This window comes from Heterodontus francisci, chromosome 43 (genome assembly GCF_036365525.1).
Source record: "Heterodontus francisci isolate sHetFra1 chromosome 43, sHetFra1.hap1, whole genome shotgun sequence".
Classification (NCBI taxonomy): domain Eukaryota; kingdom Metazoa; phylum Chordata; class Chondrichthyes; order Heterodontiformes; family Heterodontidae; genus Heterodontus; species Heterodontus francisci.
This window is the reverse complement of record NC_090413.1, coordinates 17872317-17890540: the sequence shown is the minus strand read 5'-3', so window position 1 is coordinate 17890540 and position 18224 is coordinate 17872317. Positions and strand designations below refer to the sequence as shown.

Genomic DNA, 18224 nt, shown 5'->3' with positions numbered 1-18224 from the left:
AATGAGCTGTGACTGATTTTAGGGAATCAGGAATGCTGTCGAAATAACTTCCCTTTACATGCTACCATCACAATTTCCTGTGTGGGCTACATATGGATATATTAGTCACCATAAACCAGCTGTGACCACCAAGCTGGTTACAGGGTGGGAGATCATCAGATTTAATTGTTATTGAGAGACTGAGTCACAGTATCTAAATCATTTAAATATAGTATTTTTAGTTGTAGAAATGTAGATTTTACTGAAATAAAAACAAAATCCTGGTAATAGTGGGTCAGGCAGCATCTGTGGAGAGAGAAAAACAGCATTAACATTTTGGATCGATGCCCTTTTGTTAAAAACTGGACAAAGTTATTAGTGTTAGAGGTTTTAACCAAGTGTAGAGGCAGGGAAAGGTGGGGAGGGGAGGAAAGAACAGGGAAGGTCTGAGATACTGTGGAAGGCAGGAGACATTAAATGACAAATGGGATGACGGTACAAGTCAAATAGGGATGGGAATTGCTTAAGTAAAAAGATGGGTCTAGAGGTGTAGTTAGGATAGTTGATTTATCGCCAACAGCTGCCATCAGGAAAAAATGGAAGCAGCGGTTATCATCTCAAATTGTTGAACTCAACCCAGAAGGATGTGAAGTTCATAGAGTCATAGAGTTATACAGCACAGAAACAGGCCCTTCGGCCCATCGTGTCCGTGCTGGCCATCAAGCACCTATCAATTCTAATCCCATTTTCCAGTACTTGGCCCGTAGCCTTGTATGCTACAGCGTTTCAAGTGTTCATCTAAATACTTAAATGTTGTGAGGGTTCCTGCCTCTATCACCTCTTCAGGCAGTGCATTCCAGATTCCAACCATTCTCTGGGTGAAAATATTTTTCCTCAAACCCCTCTAAACCTCGTTCCCCTTAGCTTAAATCTGTGTCCCCTGATTATTGACCCCTCCACAAAGGGAATAGGTTTCTTCCTATCTAACCTATCAATGCCCCTCATAATTTTGTATACCTCAATCATATCTCACCTCAGCCTTCTCTGCTCTAAGGAAAACAACCCTAGCCTTTTCAGTCTCTCTTCATAGCTGAAATGCTCCAGCCCAGGCAACATCCTGGTGAATCTCCTCTGTACCCTCTCCAGTGCAATCACATCCTTCCTATAGTGTGGCGTAGAGGCCTACTTTAGGTCGGGAAAACTAACCTGACCCGAGCCCGACCGAACCACCATGGACCCAAGTCTGACCTGGCCCAAGTCCCTCCACTTTTGCCCCAAGCCCGACCTGACCTGAGCCCGCCCCGGCCATCCGTTTACTTACCTCCCAACTTGGAACCTCCGTGAAGCTGCTGCGCATGCGTGATAACATCATAGTGACCTCACTCGCTCACTGTGCAGACTCAGTTTCGTCCCGGGCTCCCAGCTCAGGTAAGTTTTTGTTTTTTTTTCTCCTATTTTTAATACTTAACCGGCACAGCACCGACCCTGCGTGTCCGGCCCGACTCGACTTGGACTCGGCCCGATCCGACCCGAGCCTGAAGCTGGGCCCTCCCCGACCCGAACCCGACACGTTGTCGGGTTTGGGTCAGGTAGCAGGCCTCTGGTGTGGTGCCCAGAACTGTACACAGTACTCCAGGTATGGCCTAACTAGCGTTTTATACAGCTCCATCATAACCTCCCTGCTCTTGTATTCTATGCCTCGGCTGATAAAGGCAAGTATCCCATATGCTTTCTTAACCACCTTATCTACCTGTGCTGCTGCCTTCAGTGATCTATGGACAAGTATGCCAAGGTCCCTCTGACCTTCTGTACTTACTAGGGTCCTACCATCCATTGTATATTCCCTTGCCTTGTTAGTTCTCCCAAAATGCATCACCTCACAATTCTCAGGATTAAATTCCATTTGCCACTGCTCCGCCCATTTTACCAGCCCATCTATATCGTCCTGTAATCTAAGGCTTTCCTCCTCACTATTTACGACACAAATCTTTGTGTCATCTGCAAACTTATCATGCCTCCTAAATTCACGCCTAAATCATTAATGTACAGTACAAACAGCAAGGGTCCCAGCATCAATCCCTGTGGTACACCACTGGTCACAGGCTTCCACTCGCAAAAACAACCTTCGACCATCACCCTCTGCCTCCTGCCACTAAGCCAATTTTGGATCCAATTTGCCAAATTGCCCTGGATCCCATGGGCTCTTAACTTCTTAACCAATCTCCCATTGCTTTTGATTAAATTTGGTTTTCAGTTTATCCGTCGTTTTTGCCAATGAACTAGTAGCATGAATAGGATTAGCTTGGTCAGTTCTGCCTTTGTCCTAGTGCTCTGCACAATTATAGCAGCAACCCAAGGCGTTAAATAGTAACATAAAACTTGCATGAAAAAATAATTTTGCACATTACAATTTTTTGTGTGGCTTCTCAAGATATCAAAGTAAAGTTGGGACATCTGCAGCTTCAAGATAGGTCCTATGACACTGTTGTAATGTTGACCCTTGTCTTTTAAGCAGTTGTTACAACTGAGGTGGCTGGAGTGCATTGGTTATTCAACTTCCACTCCTCCACAGGTCACAAGATAATTAAATTTTCCCACTCACTGATAGTCAGTCATGTACTCTATTTTTCCCAGAATATAACACACTAACCAGGTTTCTTTGAACAACAAAATTATCAGTTTATTATGAAACAAGTCAACTAGTAATGAAGTAAAACATAAACGTACAGATTTAGATTTTAAATCTCTCTTTTTACCTTGGGTTAGCTGAAAAAATAAAAGGGATTTTTATAAATCCAGAGCTCTGTGACAGACCAAAAAAAAACTTGGGCGGATTGCTTGCTAATTTTTGAAGAAACGAGATATGTTCCAAAACTGGCATGTAATCTAACTTCTGAGTACATGTAGACAGGTCACCGAGATCTTTTAGAACAGTTCTTCTCGGGCGGCGTTGAAAAGTAATTTTAGCAGGCTTTCTTCAAACAGGACACAGATGAATCGACACACTGAGTCTTTTATGGAATTGCTTGAAAGCAAGTTGAGTTGTTGTTTTTATTTACAGTTTAGCAGACTTGACATCTTCAACCGCTCACTCCAGAACCAAAAAGCTTGAGTTTTATGCCCATCCCAGGTGTGCTTTGCTGCTGGGCTTGTCCAATCAAGGGATGCTTGTCACTTCTCTGTCCCTGTTCCCAGGGTTTCTGTTCTGTCTTTAACTTGAGTCATGTGACAGCCAATAACATTGTTGCCAATCCAGTTCCTTCAGTGCCACCTTGCTGGATTTTTTTAAAAAAAGGTCCAACATTTATTCTGTTGAACTATAAATTCCTTAATTTTTTTAAGAAAATTTTTTTCATAAGTGAGTAGATTTTTGAGTTGATCATTGTGGGAAGGTAGTTGCATCAGCGTATATAGTACTCAATTTTTGTGTTGTGTAAAGGCAAAAAACATCCAAGTTCAGTTCATGGTTATTTTGTCTGAGGTTTTGCTTAAATGTTGGGCATTATTTTGAAGGCTGCTTGTTAAAAGCGGTTTAGACACTCTAAGAGTAAGCAAAAAATGGGATTCCTATAGGTGCTGTTTGCCACTGCATTTTCAGTTCCTGGCAAGTTTGTAAACTTGCATTTTGGACTGATTTCAGTTATTGTAGCAATAGAAATAGCTGTTAATTGGAAACTGCTCTGTAGAATGCATAGTGGAAATTGAGATTTGTTTGTGGGGTCACATACAGGGATCTTTGTCATTGAAAATATCACTAAGAAAATTCCTGTGTACTCTAAAATATCTGTCAAAGTGTGTATGCTTTTTAATTTGAAAATTACTTTTGAAAGTGTGACCCACTGGGTCTTTTTTAGGTGCAATTCCCAGAATTTAAACAATGGGATACACTGACAGGACTCTTAACTTTATCTATGTCACTTTTTCTGTTTTCTTTTAAGTATTGCAGAAATACAATTGATGCATTCAGGTGAGGAGCGAAGCTAACAAAATTAAACCTGACTTACTGAAGTTTAGTTTGTGATTCATTGATTTTGCTTTTGGTTTTAACTGAATCTGTAATTCAATAGCCTCTTAACTTCTGATTCTGTGGAGGAGGGGATTGTTAGCTTTGGCATATTAGGTCAAGAATGTATCAGTCGACATTAACAGTTGCTTATGATTGAAATTCATTTTTAGTTTGTTCAGTGTGGCATACAAATCTGACCTCTACATTGCAGACTCATTGAACGTACTGTACTTGTAAAGGGTACTCAGTGGAGTGCTGAAATAAACATTTTATTCCCATGAATTAGTGTAAATTGTCCTTGTGACTGGGAATAACTCTTCATTCAGTAGCACCACATTCGTACTTTGACCATGTGTTTTGTGTATGTGCCCTTTTTCTCATAGAAACCTATAAAATTCTAACAGGACTTGACAGGGTAGATGCAGGAAGGATGTTCCCGATGGTGGGGGAGTCCAGAACCAGGGGTCATAGTCTAAGGATATGGGGTAAACCTTTCAGGACTGAGATGAGGAGAAATTACTTCACCCAGAGTGTGGTGAACCTGTGGAATTCGCTACCACAGAAAGCAGTTGAGACCGAAACATTGTATGTTTTCAAGAGGGAGTTAGATATAGCTCTTGGGGTGAAAGGGATCAAAGGATACGGGGGGAAAGTGGGAACAAGTTACTGAATTGGATGATCAGCCATGATCATCATGAATGGCAGAGCAGGCTCGAAGGGCCGAATGGCCTACTCCTATTTTCTATGTTTCTGTTTTAAGTGCCAAAATGCTGGTGAAATCACCTTCACCTCAGCTGAGGAATATTTGGCAATCAGAATTTGTAACAAATTAATAATGGAGCTAGTGACAGCTTTCTCTAATTGCTGTCACATTATGTTTGAAAGCTCTGAAATGAGAACAGAAAGTGCTGGAAATATTCAGGTCTGGCAACATCTGTGTAGAGAGAAAGAGTTAAGTATTTTGCTCTTATTTTATGTTTGGAAGCTCATTAGTTTTAAGATGCTTACCTTGTAACATTTACTGTTCAGTTTGAGATTGCAACTTGTTTTTAAAATAATTATAAATTGGTTGCTATTAGCACAGTTACAAGTTTTAACCTGTTCCCTGAACCAATAAAAATCACATTTGTTTGAGCTGTAATCAATTGAAATGTTTTCTTGAGATGCCAGTATAACAGCCAATTTGTAGCTGGAACAGAAGAAAGAAGACTGAGTCTAGTCCTGGTTAGGTAGTTATTCAATAACAAGATGACATTTAATTGTTCCATGGTCTACTTTGGTCGCAGGACTGTCAAAAATCCAAGTTGTGAATTGTTGTTAGACCAAGGAATTCTGGCATATTGGTTTATTGTGATTTAGTTCATTCAATTAAAAGAAATGGTTTGCCTTTAGTGTCTCCCACTTAAGAACACAAAATATGCATCTTTAATGTAAATTGATAAGTATGTTGTGTACTTTTTCAGTAGAAATTAAATTTTACTAGTCTAACCACTGGAGTGCATTGACATTTCATTTATAACTGATTTGTACTTGTAAGTTGTAATCTTCCTGGTTGCATTGGTGTGATTTAGGTGTGACAGTCCTTCCAGCATGTGAATCTGCAAGGAAATGTGGAAAAGTAGCAGTGTTTGTGTGCCATTTTGTTTAGTTCATTCAATTTCTTTTGCTGCACCTTTTGTTTTTCAACTTTCTTTTAGCCTTTGCATACTGGTTTAAACTTGTAATTTATTATAGATGACTGTGCTGAGTCTGTTTCTTAAATGTAGCTCTTTATAGTAGTACAATGCTTTAACAGAGCCGTTGAAAATGTTCTTTTGCTGCACAATTGCAAACATGCTGACAGAATGTAGCTGCAATTTTTTTCGAAGAGCCTGTGTGGTTAAGGGAAATTCTGATCCCTTTCAAAGTTTATGTAGCACTTTAGCAGAAAGTGCTTCCCTTAATGGTTTATATACAATTGCATAATTAATTAGTTTTATAGAAGTAACTACATTTTCAAAACATTAGTCACTTTCTTGTCGTATGCACTTGATGGAAATAAGCTAATGTTGCACCAGTTCTAGTGCGTGGGAGGGAAGTTCAAATCTTGAAAATAGATGTGTAGGGGCTCATTGTTACTTTTGGAATATTTATTGGCCACCAATACTGTGACTGGGACAGTATAGTAGCACATCCACTTGTGACATACCCAGGTTTGTTTCATATAGATTTACGAAGGGGCATCTGAGCAAATTGGCTTGGCTATTTTGCAATCCTTTCATATCCCACTAGTTATTTTAATAAAATTCAATGCTCACGCTAATTGGCTCATGCTATAGCTTTAAAGTCAAATCTGTTATCGAATATTGTGACTGTTGTCTGTACAGAATGTTGTGCATGTTTATTTTTCAGAATTTCACAGTAAAGTTAATAATTGGATATTTTCTGCTTTGTTGGTAGCCATTCTCTGCTTCAGAGAGGTGGTTAGCATTTTGTCACGATGACGTGCTTACTGGAAAACATGGAAATCTCTTTTTTCCTTTTTAAGTAAACTACAGGGTGTCCATCAATGGATAAATTAGTCACTGATAAAATTGTGTTCTTATAAAACCCAATTTTAAAAATAAAGCCCTCCTGTATTTCAGCCAGCAATAGAAAGCACCGTGACGTCATCTGGTGATCAAAAGGCAACTAACGATCTCTCCAAAGCAGCTAATGGCTGCTGCCAGGTAAGTGGGAAAATGTCCACTTAGAAAACTTTTTTGAAATGTGTGGGTGAAGTGATGTCATGATTTTGTTAAAGAACTAGTTGATTGGCACATCTATCGTTTGTTAAACTCTTCGAAGGCCTTTGAGGCTTTAGGCCCAGGAACAGCCAAGAAAGTTGCTGTAGAATTCTGTACTACAGATATACTGCAGAAAAGACCAGAAAGCCTCAAGGTTGTTCTTCACTGTTAGAAACTTTCATGTTCTACAAAGCCTGTGCCTGCCTAATGATATGCTGCCCACCTCTTTGGTGGGCTGGCTCTCTTGTTGGCCAGTCCAAATCAGTACACGTCAATCAGTAACTGGTGAGGATGCCCAGTTCCAGCTCATACCATTTCACAACATTAAACAGAAGTGATCATGGTACCCCTTTAATACACAACACCTATAGTGTTGTGAACTGCTCCATATTATGAATCTCCCTCTTGGATGCTGTTTTCTAGCATGGGGGGGATGTTTCAAGATGTGACCAGCAAGCTTTGTGATCTAGTCTAGGAACCCCTATTGCTTTTTTTTTGTGCATTTATTTAGACTTCTGCTGTTTGAAATCCTTGGGCCCAGAGGACTGGAAAACACAGGTCCTTGCTTAACTGGCCTTGACCAATTTTAGAGCAGGCTCTTTGCAATGTCATGAATTGGTTTTTACCTTCAGGCCCAGAAACCTGAAAGCGCTGAGGCTTCCAAGATTTCCCGTTTGAGGGAAGGTGGGAGAAATATTGATGCAGCACGACAAATCTAAAATTGAAAAGAGCTTAATTCCAACAATCCTAGTTAAAACTTGCCCTGCCTCCAGTCTCTGCTTTGTTGCTGTGTTTGCGTTTTCTTTCTCTGTAAATTATCTTTATCTGATCTTTCCGGTTTGCTGTTCCTGCTCCTGTGCCCTTCTCTCCAGGTTGACAGAGCTGGCTAGTGCTGTTAATCTCTGCTTCTGTCTCTTCAGCCACAGCATCAATACGGAGCGTAGGCCACTCATTCATTACAATGGCCCCTGTGTCCATGTTCTGCTCTCACTCTTCTGACATCACGGGCCATTCAGTGATTCCTGCAATTCCCATCCACTGCATCCTCTCTACAAAACTCTAATTCACATAATTAACTGTGACTCATGACTGAAGCACCAACCTTCAGTTCCACTTCAATCAGATCATATTCTGCTGAATCATTTACGCTTGTTTCAGCCCATAATGGAAGCAGGAGTGCTTGAGCTTTGTGTGTGGAATGTTTCTTTTTCATATTGGGGAGATTTTGAGCTTTGGGGTCTTTCTGTTTGTGTGTATGCAAGGTCTTGTGTTTTTTATGTTGCCTGTTCAATTTGTCATTTTTCAGAGGTTGAAGGCTGATATGTACATAGTTAATTTATGTTTGAATAGTGGACTTAGTTGGGAAATTATGGATAATGGAGGTTAATGCACATGCATGCAGGACAGTGAAAGCTGTGTGCTCTTCAAGTAAGTCAACACTGGTGAATGAAGAAGGTGCACTTCAATGTGAGTGTGAAGGAGTCCTGGTTAGATGGGGCAGTCATACCAGAAACAGAGTAGGGATCTTTCTAACCTCTAGTTTTAGAGGAACACCCAGTTGCTTCTGAGTTATGCCAGTTGCAGGAAGAGTTTTTCTTAGATTGTCGGCAAACCCACCAGGGAATTTCCTGTTCTGTCTAGAACTTGAATATTTTAGATTGAACCCTGTAATGGGCTCACCTATGGATTTATACTTGTAATTCTGTACTCACTCACCCCATCCTGGATGAACCAATTAGAACTGTGACTTTCTTAATATTTTCTGAAGCAAAGCATCTGTTCTGATACCCGTCCATTTGTGAATATTTATATATGGAATGTGAGGTTTCCCTTGTGTGCCTAGGTATCTCTTTATTTGTTTCTTTATTAAATTACTGCAATCTTTCAGACTGTACAATGTTGGTTTAATATACAACTTATGTGACTCAATTTGCATTAAGCAGAGATAATGAGTGAAGGAAAATAAGCTTTACGTAGTTGATTAATCATTCAAAGTTGGTTCTGGTATGTGGTTTTGATTTTTATTGTGACTGACTGCTGCATTAACATCTGATGCATTTTTTGGCATGTTGCTGTACTGTTTTTTAACCTGAGTGAATAGAAACATAGAAAATAGGAGCAGGAGTAGGCCATTTGGCTCTTTGGGCCTGCTCCGCCATTCAAAAAAGATCATGACTGATCCTCTAATTTAGTACCCTGTTCCCGCTTTCTCCCCATATCCCTTGATCCCTTTGGCATTAAGAAATATATCTGTCTCCTTCTTGAATATATTTAATGATTTAGCCTCCACTGCCTTCTGTGGTAGAGAATTCCACAGGTTCGCCACCCTTTGAGTGAAGAAATTTCTCCTCATCTTGGTTTTAAATAGCGTACCCCGTATACTGAGAATGTGACTCCTGGTTCTGGACACTGAAGCCATCGGGAACATCCTCCCTGCAATCTAGCCTGTCTAGTCCAGTGTAGAATTTTATAGGTTTCTGAGATCCTGTCTCATTCTTCTAAACTTGAGTGAATATAGGCCTAGTCGACCCAGTCTCTCCTCGTATGTCGATCCTGCCATCCTGGGAATCAGCCTAGTAAATATTTGCACTCCCTCCATGGCAAGAACATTCTTCCTCAGATAAGGAGACAAAACTGCACACACTACTCCAGATGTGGTCTCACCAAGGCCCTGTAAAACTGCAGTAAGACATCCTTGCTCCTGTATTCAAATCCTCTTGCAATGAAGGCCAACATACCATTCGCCTTCCTAATTGCTTGCTACACCTGAATGCTTGCTTTCAGCGACTGGTGTACAAGGACACCCAGGTCTCGTTGCACCTCCCCCTTGCCCAATCCATCACCATTCAGACAATCTGCCTTTCTGTTTTTACAACTAAAGTGACTAACCTCACATTTATACTGCATCTGCCAGGCATTTGTCCACTCACCCAACTTGTCCAAATCCCATTGGAGCCTCTTTGCATCCTCCTCACAGCTCACTTTCCTCCCCAGCTTTGTGTTGTCTGCAAACTTGGAAATGTTACATTTAGTTCCCTCACCCAAGTCATATATTGTGAATAGCTGGGGCCCAAGCACTGATCCCTGTGGTACCCCACAAGTCACTGCCACCCGGAAAAAGACCTGTTTATTCCCACTCTGTTTCCTGTCTGTCAACCAACTCTCAATCCATGCCAGTATATTTACCCCCAAGCCCATGCGCTTTAATTTTGCACACTAGCTTCTTATGTTGGACCTTATCAAAAGCTTTCTGAAAATCTAAATACATCACATTCACTGGTTCTCCCTTATCTGTTCTCCTAGTTACATTCTCAAAAAACTCCAGTAGGTTTGTTAAGCATAGTTTCCCTTTTGTAAACCCATGCTGACCTTGCCCAATCCCGTTTATGCTTTCCAGGTGTCGCATCCTTTATAATAGACCCTAGCATTTTCCCCACTAACGTAAGGCTAACTGGTCTGTAGTTCCCTGTTTTTTTCTCTCTCCCTTTTTTAGATAGTAGGGTTACATTTGCTACCCTCCAATCTGTAGGAACAGCTCCAGAGTGTATAGAATTTTGGAAGATGACCACTAATGGTATTTCCAGGGCCACTTCCTTTAGTACTTTGGGATGAAGATTATCAGGCCCTGGGGATTTGTCAGCCTTTAACCCCATGAATTTTTTTTTTACTAATACTGATTTCCTTCAGTTCCTCCCTCTCATTGGACGCTTGGTTCCTTAACATTTCTGGGAGGTTATTTGTGTTCTCCTTTGTGAAGACAGAACCAAAGTATGTGTTTAATTGTTCTGCCATTTCTTTGTTCCCCATTATATAATTTCCCCCTTTTCTGACTGTAAGGGACCTACATTTGCCTTCATTAATCTTTTTATCCTCACATTTCTAGAAGCTTTTACAGTCAGTTTTTATGTTCCCCGCAAGTTTACTTTCATACGCTATTTCTCCCCGCTCAATCAACCTCTTTGTTCTCCTTTGCTGAATTCAAAACTCCTCCCAATCCTCAGACTTGATGCTTTTTCTGGCAATTTTATATGCCTCCTCTTTGGATCTAATACTATCCCTAATTTCTTTTGTAAGCCACAGTTGAACCACCTTTTTCTGGTTTTATTTTTGCATCAGACAGGAATGAATAATTATTGTAATTCATGCACATGTTCTTCAAATATTATCGATTGCCTATCCATCGTCAACCTTTTTTAGTAAAGTTCCCCAATCTACCATGGCTAACTCGCGCCTCGTACCTTCATAGTTTCCTTTATTTAGTTTCAGGACCCTAGTTTCGGATTCAACTACTTAACACTCTATCTTAATGAAGAATTCTATCATGTTATGGTCGCTCCTCCCCAAGGGACCCCGCACAAGGTTGTTAAAAAAGGATTTTTCTCATTGCACAATACCCAGTTTTGGATAGCCTGTTCTCCAGTTGATTCCTCAAAGTACTGGTCTAAAAAAGTCATGTCCACACTCCAGGAAATCCTCCTCGACAGTATTATTGCTAATTTGGTTTGACCAATCTATATGTAGATTAAATTCACCCATGATGACAGTTGTACCCTTATGGCATGCCTCTCTGATTTCTTGTTTAATGCCATCCCTTACACCTCCACTACTATTTGGGGGCCTATAGACAGCCCCCACCAATGTTTTCTGCCCCTTGGTATTTCTTAGCTCCACCCATACAGATTCCACATTGTGATTTTCTGAGCCATTATCCTTCCTCACTACTGCATTGATTTCCTCCTTTACTAACAACGCTACCCCTCTTCCTTTTCCCTTTTTGCCTGTCCTTCCTAAATATTGAATACCCCTGGATGTTTAGTTCTCATCCTTGGTCACCTTACAGCCATGTCTCCATAATCGCTACTAAATCATAACAGTTTATATCTATTTGCGCTATTAAGTCATCTACCTTATTGCGAATGTGGAACTCGCTATCACATTGAGTGAGGTGAAGTAAGGTGGGAAATAAACACTCTTTTCAAACCTTTTGGGCTGGTGAGCTGTTTTTGTGCTGTAAAATTCTTAGTATGCTGGTTTGGTACCTGTTTTTCTCCTGTGTCCCCTAGTCAACGTGGGAAGGTTCCAGCTATCTGTTCGACATCAATCAAAAATTAGCAACCGCTCTGAGAATTTCTCCTATTTTGGCATCAGCAATTGAGCTTTACTTTTAGGCTGTGTAAGAATGCTGTATATGCTGGTGCAGCATGAGCCATGTACCTGAAAGAAAATCTGTTCGCTGATTGCACTATTTGAAGAGTAAAGGGGTATCCTGGCTCATATTCCTTCCCCAACTGGTATCAAAAGGCCTTTAAAATCATTTTTGTTAAATAATTTGGGAATTTTGCGACCTGTAGCAATATGTTGTACAAGCCCAAGTTTCTTCCTTTCTCTGATTACTAAGTGCACTGAATAGTAGTGAAGTGCTTTGCTGCTGGAGATAGAGGAAGTTGATACAGCTACTTTCTACTTCGTTTGGGAAGGAACAAAGTGCATAGAACTGCAAAATCAACCTAAATTCAGAGTAGGGAAGGAGGGTTGAATGGCAGATTCTGTGCATCACAACAGCAGAGTGCAGGAATAGTCTGTATTTTGGGGTCAGGTCTTCCTGACGACAAACAAGTTGCCTAAATGCATTTGTGGTGCCTTCTGTGGACTGTGTTCGATACTCTGCCAAGACCAGTTTTCCATATTTTTGATTGCCCCACTTTTGTCTCCTGATCTGTCTGGCCCATGCAGTAACTGTTGCTCCATTTTTAGTTGGGAGAAGTGGGGAACACATTGGTTGACTTCAGTTAGCACTTGGCAGCAATATGGTTGAGACAGGGAAGGGAGCTCTGCTGTGGGGAAGGGCAGTTGGGGTGTTGATGTTACCCAACCACTAATAGTGAGCACTGATAGTTCAAACAAGTGGTATCTCTGTCCAAGATGATAAATTGTTTATTAACATTTCTTATTGTGAAGCTGGTGCTTTATCCATTTTAATTAATGCAGACCTAAATGTGACTTGTTGCAGCATGTTATTTTCTCCTGGGTTTTCTTTGTTGTTTTCAAACCCATTGTTAGAGTTCATGCAACATATGCCCCTCTAACTTTATCAGCATGCATCTGCTGCTACAGAAATTAAAATATGCAGTATTTTCTCTAAGTTGTCTTCTAAGAAATTTTGCTCCGCATAACTCTCCAAATTTACATTGTTCTCTTTTTGCTGAAGAATACTGCCCTGAAACAATTAATTCTATGGTGCTGGATCTCTGCCAGGTAATTAGTTGAGATGGCTGTTACGAGCAGCTTTCGCCCTGTGAGCAGCAGCTGTTGAATTGGGTATAATGGGAGTGGAGAGCTGTGAAGCAAATATCTTGTTCACCAATTGCCCTACTGACACATATAGTGGGATCTGAGCCAGCAAATGCTGCTGTGCTGGGTGTTCGGAGAAAAATAAATCTCATTGCTTCACCTTGGGTGAAGATGATTTTATTTGCAATCTTGGGTAATGAATATGGGATTATATTACACTAAATTCATGTTGCGTATTATTGCACTGAAGTATGAAGTGTAATTTAACAGATGGCAGTTACAAGTATTTACAACACAGCCATTTGGTCTATGTCAGTGTTTATCCTGCACAAGAGCTCCACCCACTCTTTCATCTAACGCCATCAACATATTCTTCTACACCATTCCCCCTCATGCTGTACACATGGGAAAAAAATCTTGCTCTCTGCCATTGTAATTGGCCCAGCAAAAATAATTGAATTTAATGTGCTGATCTGTTGTCCTACATGAGGAGTGGACTCTTGAGTGTTCAGATGCAACTGTCTGTCAGAGGAGTTATTTAAAAGCAAAATGTTGCCCCCTGGGAGGGGAAATCAGTTGAGAATGCATTCTCACTTTACCCTAAGCCAATGGCCCCCCCCCCCCCCCCCCCCAACCCCCAGTTGGCTTTTAGAGGAGCGTTGCCACCTTTCTCCTGGAATTGAGTACTGAGGTCTGTACAATACTGATCGCAGAAGAAATTTCTAACAGATATTCATATTTTTCTGTATTGGCCAGTTTTCTTCCCTGCACTCCCCTCTCACCCTCAAACAAATTCCTGCCCACATGCTGTTCCACAGAGGGCTTGTAGTTTTCCCATCTTTGCCCAAGAAGCTGTCCTTCACGTGAGCTAATACTGTCTTTTTGACCAAGAGGCATCACCAAACCTGGTATCAAGACCAAATGTGCACCCTTTTTTTATCCAGTGCTCCCAGGCATGTCAATTTTTCGCCTATGTTTTTCTTAAAAGTTGCTTATGCACCAGGATCTATGGTAACGGGACAACATTTATATTTTAAATGGTAAGGTGGGGTATATTCCAGCCACTTTGTGTTTCTGGATTTATATTTGATAGATTTATTCTTGCTCTCTCATTCACCATTTATTTTAAGCTTTCTATGATGACCTGCAAATGAGAAGGCGGCAATTAATTACCTGCTCCATGTTGTTTGATGCCCTGTTTGTTAATGGTTTATGCAAGGCAAACCATCACAAAAAATAGGTTCTCATTTATGATGAAATATCAACACCGCAGCCCACCTACTGTCAGGTACTTATTGTCAGGTACTTGATGGCTTTTCCACTTTAACTGTTGAAGAAAAAACAGAATTGAAAACTATTAAATGTGCTTCACATTAAAAAGACTAATGGCTGATTTTCAAAGTATGAATAAGACTGCTTTTGAGTGTGGTTAAATCTACAAAGCAGGTTGAAACCATTGTGGTGGATTTGTTTGTGTTTCTTCCTTTGTTTTGCATCATGCTCTCTCCCCTCAGAATGTACTCACCTTGTCAGCATAAATGGGGCAGTTTCCCCATAGTGATTAAGCCACAGTCAGATTGTGAACCTCAGCGAGTAATGAGCATGATTAATATTCAGATAGTGAGCCAAACTACATACCTGTGAGCAGATAGCTTAATGAGCTGCACATATCAAATGTTATAGCTGCCTTTTCTGTGACTGGTTAATTGACAAATAAGCAATGTGTAAACTGCATGCCTTTTTAGAATTAAAACATTACAGCGCAGTACAGGCCCTTCGGCCCTCGATGTTGCACCGACCTGTGAAACCATCTGACCTACACTATTCCATTTTCATCCATGTGTCTATCCAATGACAACTTAAATGCCCTTAAAGTTGGCGAGTCTACTACTGTTGCAGGCAGGGCGTTCCACGCCCCTACTACTCTCTCGAGTAAAGAAACTACCTCTGACATCTGTCCTATATCTATCACCCCTCAACTTAAAGCTATGTCCCCTCGTGTTTGCCATCACCATCCGAGGAAAAAGACTCTCACTATCCACCCTATATAACCCTCTGATTATCTTATATGTCTCTTATTAAGTCACCTCTCCTCCTCCTTCTCTCCAACGAAAACAACCTCAAGTCCCTCAGCCTTTCCTCGTAAGACCTTCCCTCCATACCAGGCAACATCCTAGTAAATCTCCTCTGCACCCTTTCCATAGCTTCCACATCCTTCCTATAATGCGGTGACCAGAACTGCACGCAATACTCCAGGTGCGGTCTCACCAGAGTTTTGTACAGCTGCAGCATGACCTCGTGGCTCCGAAACTCGATCCCCCTACTAATAAAAGCTAACACACCATATGCCTTCTTAACAGCCCTATTAACCTGGGTAGCAACCTTCAGGGATTTATGCACCTGGACACCAAGATCTCTCTGTTCATCTACACTACCAAGAATCTTCCCATTAGCCCAGTACTCTGCATTCCTGTTACTCCTTCCAAAGTGAATCACCTCGCACTTTTCCGCATTAAACTCCATTTGCCATCTCTCAGCCCAGCTCTGCAGCCTATCTATGTCCCTCTGTACCCGACAACATCCTTCGGCACTATCCACAACTCCACCGACCTTAGTGTCATCTGCAAATTTACTAACCCACCCTTCTACACCCTCTTCCAGGTCATTTATAAAAATGACAAACAGCAGTGGCCCCAAAACAGATCCTTGCGGTACACCACTAGTAACTAAACTCCAGGATGAACATTTGCCATCAACCACCACCCTCTGTCTTCTTTCAGCTAGCTAATTTCTGATCCAAAGCTCTAAATCACCTTCAACCCCATACTTCTGTATTTTCTGCAATAGCCTACCGTGGGGAACCTTATCAAACGCCTTACTGAAATCCATATACACCACATCCACTGCTTTACCCTCATCCACCTGTTTGGTCACCTTCTTGAAAAACTCAAAGGTTTGTGAGGCACGACCTACCAGTCACAAAACCGTGCTGACTATCGCTAATGAACTTATTCTTTTCAAGATGATTATAAATCCTGTCTCTTATAACCTTTTCCAACATTTTACCCACAACCGAAGTAAGGCTCACAGGTCTGTAATTACCAGGGCTGTCTCTACTCCCCTTCTTGAACAAGGGGACAACATTTGCTATCCTCCAGTCTTCCGGCACTATTCCTGTCAACAATGACGACATAAAGATTCATTGTATTCATTTGATTAAATCAGCAGTGTGATTCATGTGCTTGAGTCATGGTTGTATAATACATTTCCACCATTGCAAAAGTCCATTAGATTATTGCTTTGTTTAGTTTAGAAATGAGCAAAGGCTTGCTTGCTTGTAATAAACTGTTAGCCCTGAAGGGGTTAAAGCCAACAATGTGCTGGTTGAAATACTGGAGCTTTTGTTTAAAGCTGATTTTTTTTTTACAAATGCCCCATGCCTTTTAAAATATAACTCTAAAATCAATTTTGGAATTCTAAAGCAGGCAACTTTGGGGCAGCTTTGTGAAGATTGAGTTATGTGTTGAGGTATATAATGTAGTAGTTATGACACTGGTCTAGTAATGCAGGGACCTAGACTAAATAATCCAGAGGACATGAATTCAGATCCCACCATGGCAATTTGAGAATGTCAATTAGTTTGTTTCCAGACCTCCTTTAGAAGGGAAAAAAACCATCAGTAAATGTGACCATTACGCTGTCAGGTTATTGTAAACATTGTTTTACTGAAGGAAGCCTGCCTACCTTAACTGATCCGCCCAACATGTGACTCTAGTTCCATAACAACACTGTTCAAGAAACCATCCCTCAACCACCTTTGGGGACAGGTTAGATTGGGTAATGAATGCCGGCCATGCCAATGACACCTACAACCGGAGAATGAATTGAAAAGCAATCCAAAATCTAAAAGTACATGGTTTTTATTTGGGGCATCAGTTCTGGCTTTGGACCATGTTGCATGAAGCTTGGTTTTGTCATGGTGGTGAATTTTAAGTAATTGTATCATTGTGGGAAAAGTTTATGTAATACTTCTATTTGTGCATACTAGTGGATCTCCAATAGTAGTGTTAAATTGACTTCAGTTAGTAATGTGCGCTTCTGAGTCAGTCTTTGGATTCAGGCCCTACTTCAGTTGATCTTGATGCACTGTTATTGGAAGTGATGTGTTTCAGAAAAATTGTAAATGGTGGGGGATCAATTCAGGGCTACGCTGAGGTGCACTTTGTAAGTGGGAGCAGGGATCCTGTGGAAGCGCAAAGTTATATGGAGAGATTTGGGCGATAGGAACCTGAGCTCACATTGGAAGGAAGTAACTGGTAACAGGAAGTAGAAAAATAGTAAGTGAAATTAGAAGGCAGGTGAAACAAAGGTGGGTATCAACAAGGCTTAGAATGCAGAATGTCAAAAAGACATGATGAAGGGCACTCTGCACGTAGCATTTGCAACAAGGTAGATGATTTAAAGGCACAAATAGAGCTAAGTGGGTATGATCTAATTGCCATTATGGAAACATGTCTACAGGGTGATCAAGACTAGGAACCGAATATTCAAGTATATTTGACATTTAGGAAGCACAGGCAAAAAGGAAAAGTAGGTGGTGTTGCACTGGTAAAGGATGGGATCAGTACATTAGAAAGGGAGGATCACAGATCAGAAGAACAAAATGTGGGATATGTTTGGGTGGAGCGAAGAAACAGCAAGGGGCAACAAACCTTGGTAGGAGTTGTTTATCAGCCACCAAACAGGAGTGGTAGTGTGGGGCATGGCATTAATCAGGGCATTAAAGAAGCATGTAGCATGGGTAATACAGTAATTATGGGTGACTTCAATCTGTATATAGACTGGGTAAACCTAATGCACTAATGCTATGGAGGATGAGTTCCTGGAATGCGTTCGGGATGGTTTTCTAGAGCAATATGTTGAGGAACCGACTAGAGAACAGGCTGTTTTTAGCTCCAGCATTATGTGATGAGAAAGGGCTAATTAATCTCGTAAAAGAACCTTTATGGATGAGTGACCATAATATGATAGAATTTTACATGATGTTTGAAAGTGAGGTAAAAGCCAGGGTGTTAAATTTGAACAAAGGAAATTATGAAGGTACGAGGGGAAAATTGGCTGAGGTGGATTGGGAAAATACGTTAAAAGGTATGATGGTACATAGGCAATGGATAGTCTTTAAA

At 40.9% G+C, this 18224-nt stretch overlaps 1 protein-coding gene across 7 annotated transcripts in view; it reads left to right on the top strand.

Annotated features, from left to right (window-relative positions):
• brd4 (bromodomain containing 4) overlaps nt 1–18224 on the top strand; it is a 218749-nt gene that overhangs the window by 40595 nt on the left and 159930 nt on the right. For 4 of the 7 annotated variants that reach the window (XM_068020991.1, XM_068020990.1, XM_068020992.1 and 1 more), the window contains exon 2: nt 6610–6693. The exons of the other annotated variants lie outside the window; for them this stretch is intronic. In XM_068020991.1, coding sequence (XP_067877092.1) covers nt 6680–6693 — 14 coding nt within the window. In that variant the 5' untranslated portion in view covers nt 6610–6679. The remainder of the gene's footprint in view (nt 1–6609; nt 6694–18224) is intronic. 7 annotated transcript variants of the gene reach the window in all.